At 29.7% G+C, this 18,758-nt stretch overlaps 2 protein-coding genes across 7 annotated transcripts in view; one reads left to right on the forward strand and one right to left on the reverse strand.

The window, feature by feature from the left end:
* Window positions 1–1,930, reverse strand: part of LOC100775216 (protein LAZ1 homolog 2) — a 7,240-nt gene extending 5,310 nt beyond the window's left edge. For 2 of the 6 annotated variants that reach the window (XM_026123685.2, XM_026123682.2), the window contains exons 1-3: window positions 1,774–1,846; window positions 1,052–1,271; window positions 589–645 (exon numbers count right to left, since the gene is read on the reverse strand). In XM_026123685.2, coding sequence (XP_025979470.1) covers window positions 589–645; window positions 1,052–1,201 — 207 coding nt within the window. In that variant the 5' untranslated portion in view covers window positions 1,202–1,271; window positions 1,774–1,846. Of the gene's footprint in view, window positions 1–588; window positions 646–1,051; window positions 1,272–1,773 lie in introns of all 6 variants that reach the window. The other 4 variants (XM_041005420.1, XM_041005418.1, XM_026123683.2 and 1 more) reach the window with 3 other exon arrangements.
* A 13,901-nt stretch (window positions 1,931–15,831) lies between these two features.
* Window positions 15,832–18,055, forward strand: LOC100775761 (protein DEEPER ROOTING 1). The gene is made up of 5 exons (XM_003534906.5): window positions 15,832–15,953; window positions 16,046–16,124; window positions 16,685–17,184; window positions 17,301–17,484; window positions 17,644–18,055. The coding sequence occupies exons 1-5, from the start codon at window positions 15,948–15,950 to the stop codon at window positions 17,661–17,663; spliced, it is 789 nt and encodes a 262-aa protein (XP_003534954.2). The 5' UTR covers window positions 15,832–15,947; the 3' UTR covers window positions 17,664–18,055.
* The last annotated feature ends 703 nt before the right edge of the window (window positions 18,056–18,758 follow it).

The following is an 18,758-nucleotide window of genomic DNA, read 5'->3' on the forward strand; positions in this document are numbered from 1 at the left end:
GAAAAAAAGTTTTAAAAGATCTGGTTCTTCAAAACCTTGTCTCACAAGGAATTTTCGCCGACACAAATTAACCCCCCCCCCCCCCCCCCCCACACACACTGTTATCTAATCACAAATCACCATTTCCGTGACTTTTAAGATAATCTGGTAAAAGTTAACAAATTTACCGTAAATGGTGAGTTGTGATTGGATGATACTGTAAACCTTTTTACACTGTCAGGGCATAGTCTTTTTTGGCTTAAAATAACCTCCATACACCTATTAACTATTTCCTCTGCCAAGGCTACCTCAGGTTCCACCCTTAAAACTGCCTTGTAAGGGTAGTGGTCGTGGTTGATGCAAAAGCAAAGCCAAATTCTACCAGCCTAGGAAAAACACAATTTGGTGAATTCCATGATCCCCTTATGGAAATCCAAGGGGGAAAAAACTCTAGGACAATTGGAAAGGCCTATCAGTCTATTACCAATTGCTTGTATCCTAATACAACCTTAAAACAATCCAAGACTAGATGTAGTTGTTCCTTCAAATGACTAATCCAACCATGCCAAAAAGAAGTCAGGAATGTGTTTTAGAGTAATAGAATCTTACAGACTCGATAGCATAGATAGGGACCATTGAAATAACAGCAACAATCCACTTCTGCTCCTGAATGTAAACCAATTTCGGGTTAGCCGAAGTTATTCCTAACTCCTTAAATATTTCATTCAAGCTAGAAAGGTTGCATTGCAACTTGAATATGTGAAAGCGCATAATGTGTTATTTTCTACTTTTCTTTTTCTTCTTCCCAGACAAGCAGAAGTGATAATTGAAGGCACTACATTGAATAAAATTTTAATGACCAAGAACCATAGAACTCACTTTCATGGCATATAAAAGGCCAAGAGAAAAAAAACAACTTCAGTGATTCAATAGCTATTTCATTGAATAAAATTTCAATGACCAAGAACCATAGAACTCACTAACACCTCATGGCATATAAAAAGGCCAAGAGAAAAAAAATTAAAAAAAAAGCAACTTCAGTGATTCAATAGCTATGAGAAAAATAACTCACTGCAGGATTGGTATATGATCGAAGATGTTGCAGAATGAGAAGAATGGAGAGCACTAGAGCTACAAGCACAGAACACCCCGCAATTATGAGAGCAGGTGGGCGAAGATTCTTGTATGTTCCTTCAAAGTTTGAGAAGTGATTTGATGCCATTCCTCATGCATCTTTCTCTCCAAGCACTTCAGAATTTTTGCAAGTCAAGAGGCATGTATGGTAGCTTGTCCTATTGGTGTCAATGACCATGATCACACCAAAGCATGCAAAATGTAACATTCATAAATACAAGATACATGAGTAGGGCGGGATATAAGGTGGCTTGAATGATTAAAGGAGAAGGGAAGAGGGGAAAGGTCATGGATTCGATCCGCTCTGCAAACAAAAACTATCATTCTAACAGATTAACATTTGTGGTTAAAAAAAATACATGATTAAGGTTCAAGTTCTTAATAGAAACCATTCAAAGGTTAAGTATCTGCATTTACTATCATTCATCAATAACTCCATCGATCATCTTTATTAGAATTAATTAAGTCAATGCCACTTCATGAATCTCATTTATCAATACCATTGTGCTAAGGAAACACACGGGGATAACATTATACAAAAGGAATATTTTACATTTATACTCTGCTAATATAAATGAGCAAATTTGAAGCTCATGCTGAGTGTAACAAATGGAGTTCAATTAACGCAATAAAAAAAAACACGAATAAAGAATCAGTTACCACATAAAGAAGGGAATCCATGAAGCTAAACGAGTCAGAAAAAGAAACAACTAACCAACCTATTGAAAATGTTACTGAGGCAACCATGTGTCCCAATAAAGCCAAACTCGAAACCTCTTCACAAAGTGTTGTAAGTGCAACAAAACAAGTAACAACCATGCATATCCATGCCATATCTAACAAGGGATCTTTACACGTTTGGGCAACGAACTGACACGTTTTGCTATGTCACTTTACAAAAGGACACGTGTGTAGCTTCATCGTGAAATCCATGCCATGTCTAACAAACGGATCCCACATTTTTGTTCCCTTCAATTTTAATTTGTTTTCTTAACGGTTACTAGTATAATTCAAAAATATATAATCAATGTTCTTTCATTTTTTAAATTATACAATTTTTAAGTTAAATAAATATTTGTTCAACCTATGTTTTTCTCTCTTGAAGTGCTGTTTGAGGCCGACTCACTTATACTGGGCTCAATAAGCCCAACAGATAAAAGTTTTCGGGTGTTGTTTCGTGCACCGCAACTATTGCTTACTGCACTTTCGCATTCTGGAAAGTTGATTCCAAAATGTAATAAACTTTTCATAATATAATGGAAAGTGAAAAATTATATTTCGCAATAAAATTTTCAAAACATAATGAAAAGTGCAAAAAACAAATAGTGAAAGTACATGAAGTTTTAGCCAAAGTTTTCCCTCTCCACATAAGTAAGCTCATTCTTTCACTTTTGAACAATGCTACGAGATTCATATAATTTTTACATTTTCTAATGAGTAAATTACAATAATCACTCCTATGATTTGCTTTTATTATATTGGATATTCCTTCTTTTAAACCTTAAAAAAAAACACTCTAATTGTTATTTTTCATTTCACTAACCACCCTTTGATTTTTTTTTTTGGAAGCCACCCTTTCATGTTTTATACATGAGAAACGTGAGTTTGAGATTTGTAACAGCAGTAACTTTTAGAATAAAGTAATAAATAAATAAATAAATAAGTAAAAGTAAATAGGTCATAATTTTCCTATAAGCCAAGCCAAATGTTAACCTAGAACAACTTTTAGAAAACACATTCTATTCCTTTCTTCTTCTTCTGACCATAAGAACCCTAACAAAGCAATCAGATGAAAAGTTCTAGAGAGCATCAGAGACGCCACACTTGTTAACAGAGAATGTTTGAGTGACTACATCGAGATAAGAGATGAGTTACTCATGCTTGGGGGTTAGAATGAACATGTGTAGGGATCCCTAGAGGATCAATTTTTGGGTTATTTCGGAGTGTTTATGAAGTTTAATTATGTTTTCATGTTTAATCGCGGATTGAGTGTGTTTGATGAACTAATTGGTGTTCTGATGCGAATTTGTTGTAAAATTGACATGTTCCTATGTTAGGTGTGTAGCTTAGGAATTAGAATTCTTTATAAATAGCATAAAAATTTGTGTGGTAATAATTTTGTTTATACCAGATATGTTGGCCTTTCAATTTTTTTTGTTTTTATTGTTTTTTTTCACACCGCAGTGTATACATATAGATATTGACACTCTTATTTTAGAAACTTCATATTTTATTTTGTGTAGCTGATTTCTCATCATGAAATTCACATGTGTAACAATTATAAGATAATTGAATTGACTAAAATTATTTGAAGAAATTAACTAAAGCTGTGTTCACATTGTAATTAGGCATTTTCTTGATGTTGGCGAATTAGTTGAAATATATTTAGAATATGAGTATACATGTTTTTCATATAAAACAATATATATATATAATATAATATATACGTTCAAATTAATATATACAATATATATATTATAAGTTTATATTAAGATTTTAATATCTTACGTTAACGTATGTTACGTTAATTTATATTGAATATAATATATTATTTACATGGTTTAATATAATTATGTTAATATTTTAAATGTTTACGTGAATGTTATATATATATATATATTACATAATTATGCACTAATATGTTATATATATTTGTTTATAAGTCTTGAAATTAGAGGTGTTATGTTATTTTTATTATACATTGTTACCTAATTGTTAAGTATATTTTGTAATTAGTTAAATTGTAGACATGGGATATGGTTGTGAATGAGAGTGTGATTGATATTTGTTATAATATTACTTGTCTTGTGAGTTATGAGTTATACAGTAACCCGACCAGTGTTTATCTCGAGAAATTTTTTATGTGCAGTGTTAAAGGAAAATTGTAGGATTCCTAGTTAGAATTCTAAAGGGTTGAACTGTTGCGCAACTTGCTAAACATGTTTGAAAATATAAGTGTGAGGTCGTCAATATTTTATAATTCATGAACAGTGTCTACGTGCAAAAAAAGAAAAAAAAATATTTTAGGGGTTGGACCTGAATTAGGAGGGAGAGGCCCTGACAGACTCTTCAGAGTGTAGGCTTTGGGGGTCATTCGATTTGAGTGCTCCTTTAAGTCTGTGTCAATCCCATATGGTTGGAGCATTCTCGCAAAACAGCGTAACCCTGACTGGTCTCCCTATGATTTTACTTAGTGAGAGTGACATGGCATACCCATTGTGTGGTGTGTCTTGTTATGTACTCCTAAGCGCATGTTATAATTTCCACATGCTCTGATAAGTGTGACATTGGGGCATAGGATTTTACTTCGCATGTTATAATTTCCATAAATGATATAATTGTGTTATGTTTTCTATTTTAGTTTTCTTTTTTTTATTTAGCATGGACGACCTTGTTTTAAGCCGGGATAACTTTATTTTTTTTATTCGAACAATTTCTATAATGTTTTTATTAAGTAAGTGTGAACCCTTTATCTTTTGAAATTAATTTAAAGTCAATGTGTTTTAAAAAAAAAATTTCGCATGATTTCATTTCCTTTTATTCCTTATTTGTAAGGGTTGAGGGTGTTACAAGATTGTCACATGATTTTTCCTTTTAACTTCGCAATTGCTTCACATTAAAATGAATGACATCCGAGAAATACATGTGTGTAAAATAGTCCACATTAAATTTCAACAAACAGAATCAAAATTTAAAGTTCAATTAAGTAAACTAAAAAATTACATGTAATTAAGTATTAAAATGGTTACAGATAAAATTCTTCATATCACTATTTAAACATCACTTTCTTTTGCCTTTATTTTTTTCTTCCATAAATAAATGTTTTTTTTTTCTTTTATTAAATTTACTAACAAAAGTTCCACGGAGTTAATAAATGAGGTTAAAAGTATTCTACGGTGACAAGTGCATGAATAATCATTATAAATTTACTAACAGAAGTTTCACGGAGTTAATTTACATAAAAAATATAATTAAAAAGTATGTCAAAAAATGTGATTTGTTTTGTAAGTGAGTAGCAGTAAGTAGGTGTTTGCATAATTAATTTTGAATGAAATTAATATTAAATTTAACTTAATTTCGTTAATTTTTTTATGCTGCTCGCCAACTTACTTTTGCATCAGGTACCCATTTAGCTAATACTTTAAACAGTTGAACTTATCTTATTCACACTCAGCTAACCTTCGTATTTAACTAATACTAAAAAATTGTTAGCCACACATTCAATTTAACTGACTTTATCCATATTCAGTCAACACTAAAATTAGTTAAATTTCACACTAGTGGGCACCAATTCCGTTTAACTCTTCGTAGTTGGATTTCATCGCTTGCAGATATTTTTCAAGACGTCAACAATTTCTAATAAATTTTAGTTAAAAAGAAAAGATATATTTTTAAAAGATTATGTTAAAGAATTTGTTATTAGAATTTCTCTTTTCATTAATATTTTGCTTTTACTTGGATCTGCAGCTGATGTGAACTACAGTACAATCCCGTTGTAAGTTCGAAAATGTGGGTGAATGTCACTATTATAACTTATTGGGAGGGGATATCAAGTTCCACAAGTAAGTAATCAAGACCTATAGTACTGAATCCCAGTAACTAACTCATCATAACCTCACTCTTCTCGGTTAATTTTCACGGGAGAAATCATAGCTATATTTTGCACCCTTCACAATCATTATTGGTGGAATTTATCTTTTTCAAACCGTATCTATCTATATTAAATGTTCCTATTTGAGAATTTTAAGGCCAATGAAAACACGCAAAGATGATCATTACGTACTAGCTACTAGTATTAAATATTAATGCTTGTGACTTTTCTTAGTATTTCCTTGCTATGCGAGCTACGTACTTTCTATTAAGGGCAAGACTTCCATTTGGGGACAGGCAGACACACGACTATAATGCAAAAAACCCATAACTAGTCTCTGTTTCACATGCTTATGTTTTGTTCCGTACAAAACAAAAATGTTCCACTTGAAGAATTTAGTTAGTTAGCAAGGAACATATTTTTATCTATATTTTAATTTAGGGAAACGAATCAGACCATAGTGGAAAATAAAAAAAAAATTATTATTAACAGTTTGATATAAGTGATAATAATTTGTGTCTCTTAATAAGTAATTCAGAATTGAAATTTTTAAGTATGAAATAAGTTATGTTAGAAGATAAATATGCATTTTATATTTGTCATTGATCTTGACAAAAATAATCAAGCATCAATGCCATGATATCAAAAAACAGAAAAAGCCTTTGAGATTAAAGAGTATTTTGAGAGTTATTTAAATTTATCTCACTTAAAAAAGACAAGTAAGGACTCAAATCTGGGACTTGGCAAATGAGAAAACTCTGTTTTACTCCACTTGACAAACTTCTAGAGATTAAAAAGGGTACATTTTTAATTTAAAGGGTTTGTTTTACCCTTACAAAGTTAGGCATTCGAGCCACGACGACACTGTTTGTGTATGCCATGATATTAATTAACCTTAATTATTTCTTTACTAACTTAGATGCAACACACTGATCCCTTTCGGCGTAAATTCCACACCTTTTTTATATGTGGTGACGCTAGTTTGATTAACAATCCCAATCCCTTCCTTAATTTGCCAATACCCTCGCTTTGCAAAGCTAAACTAATCATATCTGCAAAATAAATAATTTGTTGTAAATTCTTCAAAGATATAAAACTAACTATATTAATTCATTAAAGGATAGAAATTGCTTTGAAGATATATACCTTTGAATGTGTACTCTATCAATTAGTGTGTATTTCATTTAGTTTATTTTGAGAAATAATTGTTTTCTTTTTCTTAGCTCTGATAGAGAATTTGAAAATAATTGTGCTTAGAACCAGTTCAAGAGAAGAAATATTTGATAAATTTTTTTATTATTCCACTCAACTCAAACTCTAGAGATGTACATACATACAAAGCCTCAAACGCCCAAGTTAGTATTTGTATGTGGATGTTAAGAGTGTACAAAAGCTAAATATTATACCCCAAATTTTTATAATCTATTTATATAATTTATTTTTTTATCAATAAATATTAATTATTAATTATTAGCAAGAAAAATTAAACTCATGATCTTTTCCTCTCTTCCTTCTTCTTTTACCAACAAGTGAAACTTATAACTTCATTTATATAATTTGTGTTAGACTATAGTAGTTATTCTTACTTGATGAGATGTGAATGGTATATCTAGGAGTCAATCTCGTGGTATTCATATTGTTTATTGACAACAGTTTATATGCCAGATCTTATGCTTCATGCATGAACGTAAATATAGGATTGAAAGATTATCAATTCTATAGAGTATTGGGTCTACAAACCTTCAACTGAACTAACTAATAGTATTGGGTTAGCGTATTGACTTTGTTCATTTATCTTAAGTCTTCTGATGAGATCTAGAACAATTTTTTTCTTGAAAAATAAATTTTCTCAATCATGTGCTCACATTAGCTTTCATGTAACGCACTATGATCATATTGGATGCATATTTCATAAAAAAAATCCTTTGCCTTCCTAGTCAATGACATTATAGTTGTTAAAGTCAAAATAATAGGGCAATCAATGGTGTAGGTGCTAGGAAACAAAAACAAGGACAAAAAACGTGCTGTGTAGAGAAAAAAAGGAACATTACAAGAAGAAGAAAAAGCAATATACCCCAAATGAATGGAGTGTACTGTATACATACAACGCAAGAGAAACAAGGATTATACCATTAATATAATATGATCATGTCAACTAATTTTGTCAAAATGTCACTTTCTTTGCTACTATCATGTAATTAGAAATCCCTATCAATCTTTGTGATGGTAACTAGACTATGTGCATGGAAGGATAATGTTACAACGGCCACCGACTTTGGCCCGAATCTCACGCGGGGGACATATGTTGTGGCTAAGCCGCATCGTAATGATTTCCTTGTAGACTTGATAATTAGAAGGAGAGAAACAAAAGAAGACGAAAATTATAACCTTTTTAAAACACTGATTAATATATGGAAATTGTTATACTTTATGTATTTACTATTGAATTATAATGTATACATACATCTTGGGATAAATTTAAGGATATAAGTAAAGTTGTTTTTACCTTAGACAAAAAGTTGTTTTTATATAGACAGTGTCCAACACGCTAATATTTCATCCAATGCTTTTAAAATAGATGCATTCAAAAGCTTTCGTCCAATGTTTATTAAGATAACTCACATGTGATTTATATGTTTACTTAATTTTTTCATCCAAAGCAAACACGTGCTAGAGTTCTTTATTGTATAAAGTTTGATTGCTAATTAAGCTCACGTTTACTGAGCTTAATTATATTCTATCTTGTATAACCTTATACCGTTATTTCCTTTGTTTTTCGAATATGCTCTAAATAAATAAATAAAAAAACAAAGATTTCTATAAACTCAACCTCTGGTCAAAAGCAGGCTACTATTCGAGGCTTAGTACAAGAAGACAGAAGTAGAAGTGCACAAAAAAGTAGAACACACTTTCAAAGAGGGTAAGTATATTTTTGGAAAAGAAATGACACCTATCCTTTCTTTTTCCTTTGCAAAATAGTGATAATTGTCATATACTGTTACATTTTTGTACAATTATGTAATGTCTCTTATTCTTTTCAACTTTGTTTGAGTTGTTTTTTTTTGTTTAAGTTTTGAATAAATGCTTTTCATTGTTTAAATTTTAGTATTATTTCCTTCTACTTGATCTTGTTTATTTTTTGTCAGTTTTAAAGGAATTTGTTGAAGGGCCAATTTGGAGAAGGCTCGGAGCATTGTCAATGATATTAGAAGAAAAGTGAAGGACCTGGAAAGCTTCAAAGGAGGAAAAAAGAGCTAAAAAAGTATAAATTTTGGCTCCAAGAAAATTAGCATGGCGTCTTGCATAATTATGCACGATCCCCCTGCATAACCCCAGGAATGGGGCATGTAGATCAACCTTCGCTTAAAAAATTGTGCACAACCCCTACATAATATGCATAACCACGCGCATAACCCAATGCATGAGACGTGCAGATTAGGCTCTGATTCGAAAATATATACGATCCCATGCATAATATGCAGAACCCCATGCATTTCCCTGCAACTCAGCAAGCCCATTAAGCCTATAAATAATTTGGGTTTAGCTTTTGTAGGGGAAGTTGATTCTTGGCTATTTTTTAAGAGAGAAAAGCTCATGGTGATATCTATCCCTAAGGATCTTCTCCATCTTCTTCTTCTTCAATAAATTTTACTTCCCTTATATGACTATGAGTAGCTAAGTTCATCTTTCTTTAGGGTTTAATATAATTAGACTACTACTCATGTAATTACATTTTATTTTTATTCAATAAAGATTATTATTGTTCTTCTTCTATGTTTAATGCTTATATTTTATTTCTATGATTTTATTTTTATTCTTTTAAATTGTGAACTAAAAAAAATAACTAATCATTTTTATGCTTATTATGGGTCTCCAATTCAACTATGATTATATAGGTTTGGATCTTACCATTAAATTTATTATTCAAATAATAAATAAATGAATTAGAAAATTAAGTGTGAAGTGTAAAGTGAGAATTAAATGTATGATTGTTAAGGATGGAAAAAACTAAATGAGTTGGGCTAGAGCCTAAAGGCTAAAGCCTTAAACTCTAAAGGTTAATAAAAAAAATGAAAGATATTATGTGATAGGATGGATCAGATCGATTCAAGTCCTCAAAATTAAAATTTGATATCTGAATCATCTGATTAGATTTTCATTTTTTCAATTTGGTGTGAACCAATGATCTAAATGGATACAAAATTTTCAATTCAAAATGGTTCAATTCATGTTTATTGAGTTACCGAATTGATCAAAATCCATAATCACCCCTAACTTTTAGAATAGTTATTATGAAAATCAATAAACTTATTATATATAATAGTTTATGATTGGATGACAATACAAAGTTTTTTTTTTATAATATTAGTGCATATACTTTTTTGTCTTAAATATGTTTTTAGTCCTTCAAATTTAAAATAAGTGCATTTTTATCTTCCAAATTTAAAATTAATTTTTTATTGTCATTTTTTTATTATAGAAAAGCTTGTTTAAGTCCTCTGCCCAAAAGTCCTTTGCCCAAACTTTGTCTAAATAAATACCTTAGACACATGTTATCCGGGATGGACCCAGGTATAGAAGTTAAGGGGACAAATATAAGTATATAACCTTCATGAATTTATAATAAAAAAATTATATTAACTGTATTTTTAATTAGAATGAAGACTTAAAAAAAAGAAAAATAATATATTTGTCTAGAAGAAGAAAAAATATCATTATTTTCACGATGAATATATACTATAAAAGGAAACAAAATATTTTATAAAAAAATAGATAAATAATACTTAAATATTATTATGTCTATAATCAAATCTTTGGCAAACGTGACTTTGGGCAGGTTCCATCGATCCTGAGTATAATCTTAGTCAGTGTCAATTATCCCAATTCGATCAGATTTTCAAACTCCAAGAGGTGGCCTACCTCATTTGCTTGAGCTCAATCCAAAACAATGAATGAGAAGATGAAAATTTTCTATGTATCAACCAAAATTATTAGTCTTCACTAACCTTTAGACTAGTGAATCCAAAGAGGCAGGGAACAAAAACCACTTTGAAAAGCCGCAAGTCCGGGAACGGCCATCAAGCCATATTGCTTTCACATCTCTCTTATAGCTACCATGTTTAGTTGTTCACTATCAATAGAGGAAATGAAATAAAAATATAAATAAATGAAAAATATAAGGAAATATGTGGAGGAAAATCTTACAAAAATTCCTTTCATGTAACCATAATTTTTTTTTCTATACGGCACAAGGCACCTATCCTTTCTTTCCGCTCTTCTTTTCCTTTTCACCCAATTTTGTATACCCAAACAACCCAATATATGTAATAGCTAGCAAAAAAACATTTGACGTGTAGGTATTTCAAAAGAATCTTAATTGTGTTAATTTTAAATGTGTTTTAAACTTCCCTAATCAAGACTACTTAGGCTTATGTAATGAATAAATCAAACACTTTGTCTCTGTGTGATACCCAATTATTTAACTATAACCTAATGTCTTTCATGGTTTGTAAACCTTTCTCTCATACACTAAGACACTTATAAATGTAAAGTACAGAGTCGAACACAATTCTTTAATAAAATACCACTAATTAAGGGGTTCACTTCAAAAATGTCTCTCGTGTCTCATTTACGATCACTTTGACTTAAGAAGAACCCTATAAGTAATTCTAAAGTAAATAATTCTCTTTAATTTTATACACTCCATTATCTAATACAACACTCACTAACTTAAATGTTAAAACCTTTGTATATTATATATTATATATTATATATATATATATATATATATATATATATATATATATATATATATATATATATATATATGTATGTATGTATCCTATCAAAACTTGGTTTATAGAATAACATCTTTGATTCCAAAATTTGTTTTGAATATTCTTTGCCTAAAGCATGTTGACAAAATGTTATTGATATAGATTTTTTACTTTTATTAAATTTTATTCACGTTATAATTTATTATGAATAACACAGTTGATTAAATACATGGTATGATCGATACGTGAACTGTTGCAAATCTACTTTAACTTTCATTAAAGCCATGCCTTAGAAAAGTATATTGGTTAGTCTCAAAATAACTTTTTTTCCATGTAAATTAAATAATTCAGCCTTAAAATGTACATAAACTAATTGAAGGAATAAAATTTATCAAAATATCATCAATGACCACATGCATGTACGGTACCCATTAATAAAAAAAATTATGATATAAAAACAGATATAAAATGATGAGGGTAGTGGAATTTGGTACTGTCTAGAGAAACTGCCCAATGAAATGCATGGTGGAGATATGGTGATGATGGGAATGACATGAAGCAGACTTATAGTGGTTCGGTTAGTAAGGGACAGCTAACGGGAACTTTGGCCCCCAAATCTTTTCTGTTTCCAAATTTCCAATATTTTTACACCTGTCTTCTTACTGTGCTAGAAAAAGATTTTCAAAATATATTTTCCCCGTGATTTAATTTAGCATGCATGTCAAAAACTGCTACAAATTAATTGTGAATGCATAACTTTAAGTTGTAGTGGACAAGATCTAACTCAATTTGTTAAAAATGATTTATGAATTATTATAAATAATTTGATACTAAATTTTGATTCCTACCTATAAGAAAAAAACATTAACTTATCACCATACATTTTACCTCCTTTTTATTTTTTCATCACGTTTCTCGCATTGTTCGTCAATCAACAGAACTTGCTACATCTGGTCTAATTTTCTATTCATCATATCAGTTGTGATTTATGTTCAAGTGTCAGATTTTAATTTCTTCTGTTGATAGCTAGACAATATGTAAATTTTATTATAAACTTTTGTCATTTCCTGACCTTACATGCAAGTATATTATCATTTTCTCATCTAAATTCTTGGTTGAAATTTTTTACTTGGTTGGTCAAAGATAAGCAAAGCAATTAGTATACCTTATTATTAATTGGCAATGACACACCACCCCCAATATTATGTTCATGCTGATGCCACACAGCATGCAGTGCATCGTTTTACATAGTTTGCTTTTTAATTCATGATGGTTTTACATCATATCCTTCTATTTACCAATGTAACTCTTCCTTTGGCCAGCATCCATAAGTTAAATCACGTACGTTAAGCATTCTTGATTTAGATGTATTGTAGAGTATATATAAACAAATAATGCGGGTGCACACACACGCAAGTATGGAGGATTGGTGACTCGTTGGTTGCACGGTTTATACTAATTGATTATGACGTGGATATATAATTTGTTTGAGAATAATTGTGAAAATAAAATAAATATAATTTTATAAAAATTATCTTCAAGTAAACAATATATACAATGTTGAAGAACAATACTAATATTTAATACAATTTATATTAGATATAAAAAACAGCTCCTAAAACCTGATTCAATTAAAAGTGTGTGATAGACAAACTTATTTTAATATTTTTTATAAGATTTTTTCAACTAGTTTATATTCCTTAAGAAATAACATTAAATTTATCAATAATTTATAATACTCTTCTAAAATTTCTCTTAATTTTGTAACTTAATCGCCACTCTTTTTTTACTAATTAATTGTTTCTCACCCAATTGTTACATTCATCTTCTCCAACCCCAATTAAAGAGAGAAATAGTTTCTTTCATTAATTTTATAATTTATTATTTTTGGCTAAAAAATTGTTAATTAATTAATTAAGGATATACTAATGAAAAAAATTAATGCAACAAATAATTAGAAAATATTATTATAAAAATAGATGAATAGTGTTTTGAAAAAAGTCTTATAAAAATGAATGGATTGAGTATTTTATAACTTACTTTTATAAGCTACTTTAACTAGCTTATGAAAGTAAGCTAATTTATGAACTACTAGCCTTTTTTTGTTTTCTCACTTTTATCCTTTATCATTAATTTATTTGAAATCTCTTTTTACTTTATTTTTTAATTTAAAATATCTTTTGTCAATTTTATTATCCTTGATCATTAATTTACTGTACTATCTATTAACACACTTTTTTTTTACTTGCACCGCACCATGCATGTTGTTTATTACATTGTTTATTTTTATTTAAAATATTTAGTGACTAAATAAAAAGTTGATGAAAAATGAAAATTATAAATAAAAATATAATTTTTAAGATAGTATTATTACAAATATTTAAAAATTGAAAAATGATTTTAAACAACATAGTTTTATTTAATTAAATTCTACCCTTTAAAAAAACAAAACAAAAAATGATTTTTTTAATATAAAAGTTTAGATAAGTTGAGTCTTGAGAACCCACAAGGATCAGAATAGACCTCATGGTTCAATGAACACTTGTTAAAATACTTACAAGATTGGTTATCAACAAAGTTCTCACATCAACATGAAAAACTTAATTTGAGACAATATTAATAAAATCATCAAATATTTATCATTCTTTTATAATACAATTTTTTAAAAAACATTATCCTACTTTTTAAGATGACAATTTATTAAAAACAAATATATATTTTGAAGTAATTTAATATTTATTAATTAACTTATTATTTATCAAATACTTTTAATTAAATTAAGCTTCAAACTTTTTAGCTAGCTTATAATTTAATATTACTAAATATTTAACATTCACTCCATCTTACTAGCCTATAAATAATTTAATCTTACTAAATATTTAACATTCTCTCCCTCTCTATTCTTATAGAAGGTGGGATATATTCAAGTTTAAAATAGATAAATTTATATTTTTAAACACATTCCCATCTCGGATGGGTTTTATCTAATTTAGGTATACATGTGAGGAAGTTTTCACATTTTTATAATTTTAATTTATTTATATATTTTTAAATATTATTTTTATATTTATAATTTAATTTTATATTTTGTCTCTCAAAAGAAAATATTTTAGTATAATCATTCTTTTCTATCATGGACAAGATATTATTTCATATTAAAGCTTAATATATTTTTGTTTTTATATTAATATACTGTCATTTTTTTATTCCTTTATAATTTGAGTTTTTATTTGTGTTTTGTATTTTGTTAAAAAAGCAAATATTTTAAGTCTATTACCATAGATCCATTATATGTTGAAATGTCAGGGTGAGTTGAAAACTCATTCAATATAAACTTACGAAGACAATATACATAAAAAATAAACTAGCAATTAATACGATAATACTTTTTAATCACATATCATATCTTAATTTGAATAAAAAAGATATGAAATAAATTAATAATTACAATTTAGTTATAAAAATAACATAAAAATATATTAAAAAAAATCATTTTTTTGGATTACTTGGAGAAGTAAGCCTTGTGTTGTTGCATCTTTGAATAGGGTCCAGGGTCAACCTAGTTGTATTGATCTAATTATAATACTTTAAGAATACATTAGGTAGTTGTTCACATGTTTAGATTAGTATCTTGGTGTACATTTGGTATCAGGGCAATTTTTTTTATAATGTGTTTAAAATTTGATACTATTAAAATTTAAAACCACAAAAATATTAAAACTTATTTCAATTTCTTAAAAAAATGGGAAATTATAACCAGCTACCAAAGCAAAAAATCATAATTAAAATATTTAGGTTTACTTTTTTACACACCTATAAGTTACTAAAATAGTGTGACATAATTAGCAGATAACCTTACTCTTTAAATATGTGTCAAGGGTTTGATTTCTTTGTGATGCTTAAGAACTTGGTTCTGAATCAAGGGATATATGAGTTCACCAAAAAAATATACACCTATAAGTTTTTGACATATTATGAATGTGGAATAGGGCAAACTCCTTAGTGAACTCTCTTGAAAAAAAGAGGGGGAGAGATGGAAAAAATAATCACCTATGAACTTATATGCCATGCATTTGGCTCTAAACTGAACTCTTCAATATTTGGGTGCAACATAATATCATTCTTGAAGGTTTTAGATCCTTCATTTGTGATTGGCCACATTTGTTTAGCTTTTCCTCCATAAAAAATCAGATAATAAAGGAGACAAGAAATAAAAAAAAATATGGTTGGGAAGAGGGATGATAAAAAGACAACGTAGAGAAATCAAGAAAATGCGAAAGTCACTGTTTGGGAACTTGAACCACTAATTAGCAAGTCTATTTAAACTTTAAAGCCTTTTGCAGCTCATCACTTGCTGGACTTGGCTCAATTGTGGGATCTGAGCACTGTACATTCTTGACAGTGCAATCTTGCAAAAATTTCTATATATTTTACTTAGAGGATCGCCAAAAGCTGATTCACCAAAAATGAAGGTAAGAAAAACTTGCTTTCTCTTATGTTCATATTATATTGTCCATTGCCAATTATCATGCATCTCTAAGCAAAGTTATGTGTCCCTTTGCAGATTTTTGAATGGATGCAAAACAGGATCAATGGGAGCAATGGAAAAAAGAAACAAAGTGGCTCAATTTCAACTACTAGTAGTAAGCTTTTTTTTATTTCTTTTTCTTTGCTTTCATCACTCTCCAATGAAAGGATCATTTTTACCACAGTTTTTACATGGTTTAGTATACTCCTCGGGTCTTGATTATGACGTTGGCTAGCTATGAGTTTTGTTTTCTAGATGCACATAATGATAAAACACTATTTTGTACAGAGTTAAGAACACAATAATGCTCACGGCTAAGAACAACAAAACAATGTTCACAGAATTAAGGTTTGGTTGGTGTCTACTGTGTGTTGGGTAACCTTGTTCAATTCTACAGGAAAAGAAACATGCCACTTGAGCTTAATTAGGTAGAGTCAGTGGAGATTTGGGTAGAGGGAGATTCTAGGCTTCAATTATTACATTTTTCAATAAAAGTGTAGTACAAGAGAAAGTAACAGTTAGGAAAAAAATAATTCAGTTGATATAGTTATAACTTATAAACCAACTAGCTTCAATTCTAAAGCACTTGAAACATTTATCCATTTCAACTTTGTGTTTCCTATTTTATATCACCTTCTATTCTATCATCTTTGATGATTGATTTTGTTCCATCAGATTACAATATGAGGCATGAACCTTGCAAACAAGAGTTCAGTGACTGGCCTCAAGCACTCCTTGCTATCGGAACATTTGGGGGAAACAACTTGAAAGAAGATTCGGGTGGAAGGAGTAACAACACCGCAGAGGATTCGTCTTCCTTTCAGGATTGCACACAAGAGATCACTCTTGAAGATGTTGGCAATCTTCAGAATGAGTTCAGCATATTCTTTAAGGGGCCAAATTTGGCAGGTGAACAAGAAGAACACACCAATGATCTTATCAAAGAAAATGAGTCTCCTTGTGATGGCTCCAATGTTAGCCGTGGTAATTTCTGTCCAAGCAATAGTATAATATTCAGCAGGGGAAAAGATTGTAGTTTGGATCATAGCAGTAAGAAAGGTGTTGGGAAGAAATCACTTTCTTTTCTTCTTAAGAAGATGCTTGCTTGCAAAAGTGGATTTCAACCTACCCCTTTGTTCAAAGATCTACTTTCCACTGAGTCCAGAATGGAAAAGGTAGATGAGAAAACAATAAACCATATATGCAAAGCTTTGTTCATTTCTCACCTTTTAACTTAGTTACTCCTTTTAAATTGCTTTTCTTACTCTTGTTACTTTGCTTGTGATCACAGATTTTGAGGGCAATACTTCACAAAAAGATATATCCCCAAGGTTCATGTTCAACAACACCGTTTGTAAAGAAGTATCTTGAAGCCACACCAATTTCTGATGATGGGGAGGATGATGATGATGAAGAGGAGCTTGCTGCTGCTGCAGCAGAAAATGGATGTAAATGGGTCAAGACTGATTCTGAATGTAAGTTCTACACATTGATTAATTTATTTATATCATATGATACTTAAGTTCATGTAATCTTGTCTGAGTTATTTAATTAGTGAGAATGCTTTCCTCCTTTTCAATCTAGGAACAAAGCTAATTTCAGCTATTTTTGACAATTTATTTTTTTCTTAACAGATATTGTTCTTGAGATATAATTGGCTTCTTCTCCTGTACAATTTTGATTATACTTGCTCAACTTTGCACATGGAAGATAGTATAGCATAAACATCATGCAAGATGAAGTAGTGTACCTACTCTTTTGGATGTATGAATCACGCCAAGGAAAAGGTGACAAAACTGGAAGAAGAATCGGGAAGAAAGTTCTATACTTAAAAAACTTTGTAGCACATGAATGTCAGAGAACATAATTCCAGCTTCATACAGGAGAGAGATCTTAACTTCTATATTTGTAATAAAGTGTGATTAATTCAACAATAACAAGCTTTTCTTTTTCTTTTTCTTTCAAGCTTTGAAGGTTTACTGTATTATGGTGTTAAAGCCTTGTGGACGATAAATTATTACATGGTCCGACACCACCTTGTATTTATAATATCGACTAATCTTTACCTGACATATATTCGATTTTCCAGAATTTCTTTTTAATAAAAACTGAATACCTGACAAAAATTGATTGGAACCAAATTAATTTTAGATGATACAATAATAATAATAATTTCTCCGGTGTACATTATTTTACAATCTGGCAGGATGAGAAATAAGGCTAGAGGACGGGGCAGCATTGATGTTTCATAGATGGAGTAAATAGTGTACAGCACAGTCTCAGTTAGGTGCTATACTTCAAATATGCAAATACAAACTAAGTCTTTTCTAATACTGAGTTAAGTGGTGTTAGGAGGCAAGCTAATTTCGTAGCTCACACTTTAGCTGCAGCTACGAAATTCTTTGCTAGCTCCAAAGTCTTTGGATTACTCGATTTTTCATATAAAACAAATTGAATTAAAGTAATTTAACTACTATTTTCCTAACAAAAGATACAAAACAAGAAACAATTCTTTATGATGACATAAATTTATATTTGCACAACAAACAGAAAGAAAGTCTCCACCAAAAGAAAAATAAACAAAAAGAAAGTTTACGACCATTTATCAGGACCATCAATGACAATAACTAAGGCCTAGTTATTTCCATATCTGTGTAAAATAATTAAAGGGTTAACTTTAGTTAAGAGCTAACTTCAAATTTTGTTATAGCCACATCACTTCATTTTGCGAAACATTATGTAAAGAGTA

This window comes from Glycine max, chromosome 9, assembly GCF_000004515.6.
Source record: "Glycine max cultivar Williams 82 chromosome 9, Glycine_max_v4.0, whole genome shotgun sequence".
Taxonomy (NCBI): Eukaryota; Viridiplantae; Streptophyta; class Magnoliopsida; order Fabales; family Fabaceae; genus Glycine; species Glycine max.

Excerpts from the sequence above, each read along its gene's own strand:
- LOC100775761 (XM_003534906.5), top strand. Across the intron at positions 16,125-16,684 it reads CTCAATTTCAACTACTAGTA|ATTACAATATGAGGCATGAA; the intron begins GTAAGCTTTTTT and ends TTGTTCCATCAG. Across the intron at positions 17,485-17,643 it reads GGTCAAGACTGATTCTGAAT|ATATTGTTCTTGAGATATAA; the intron begins GTAAGTTCTACA and ends TTTTCTTAACAG.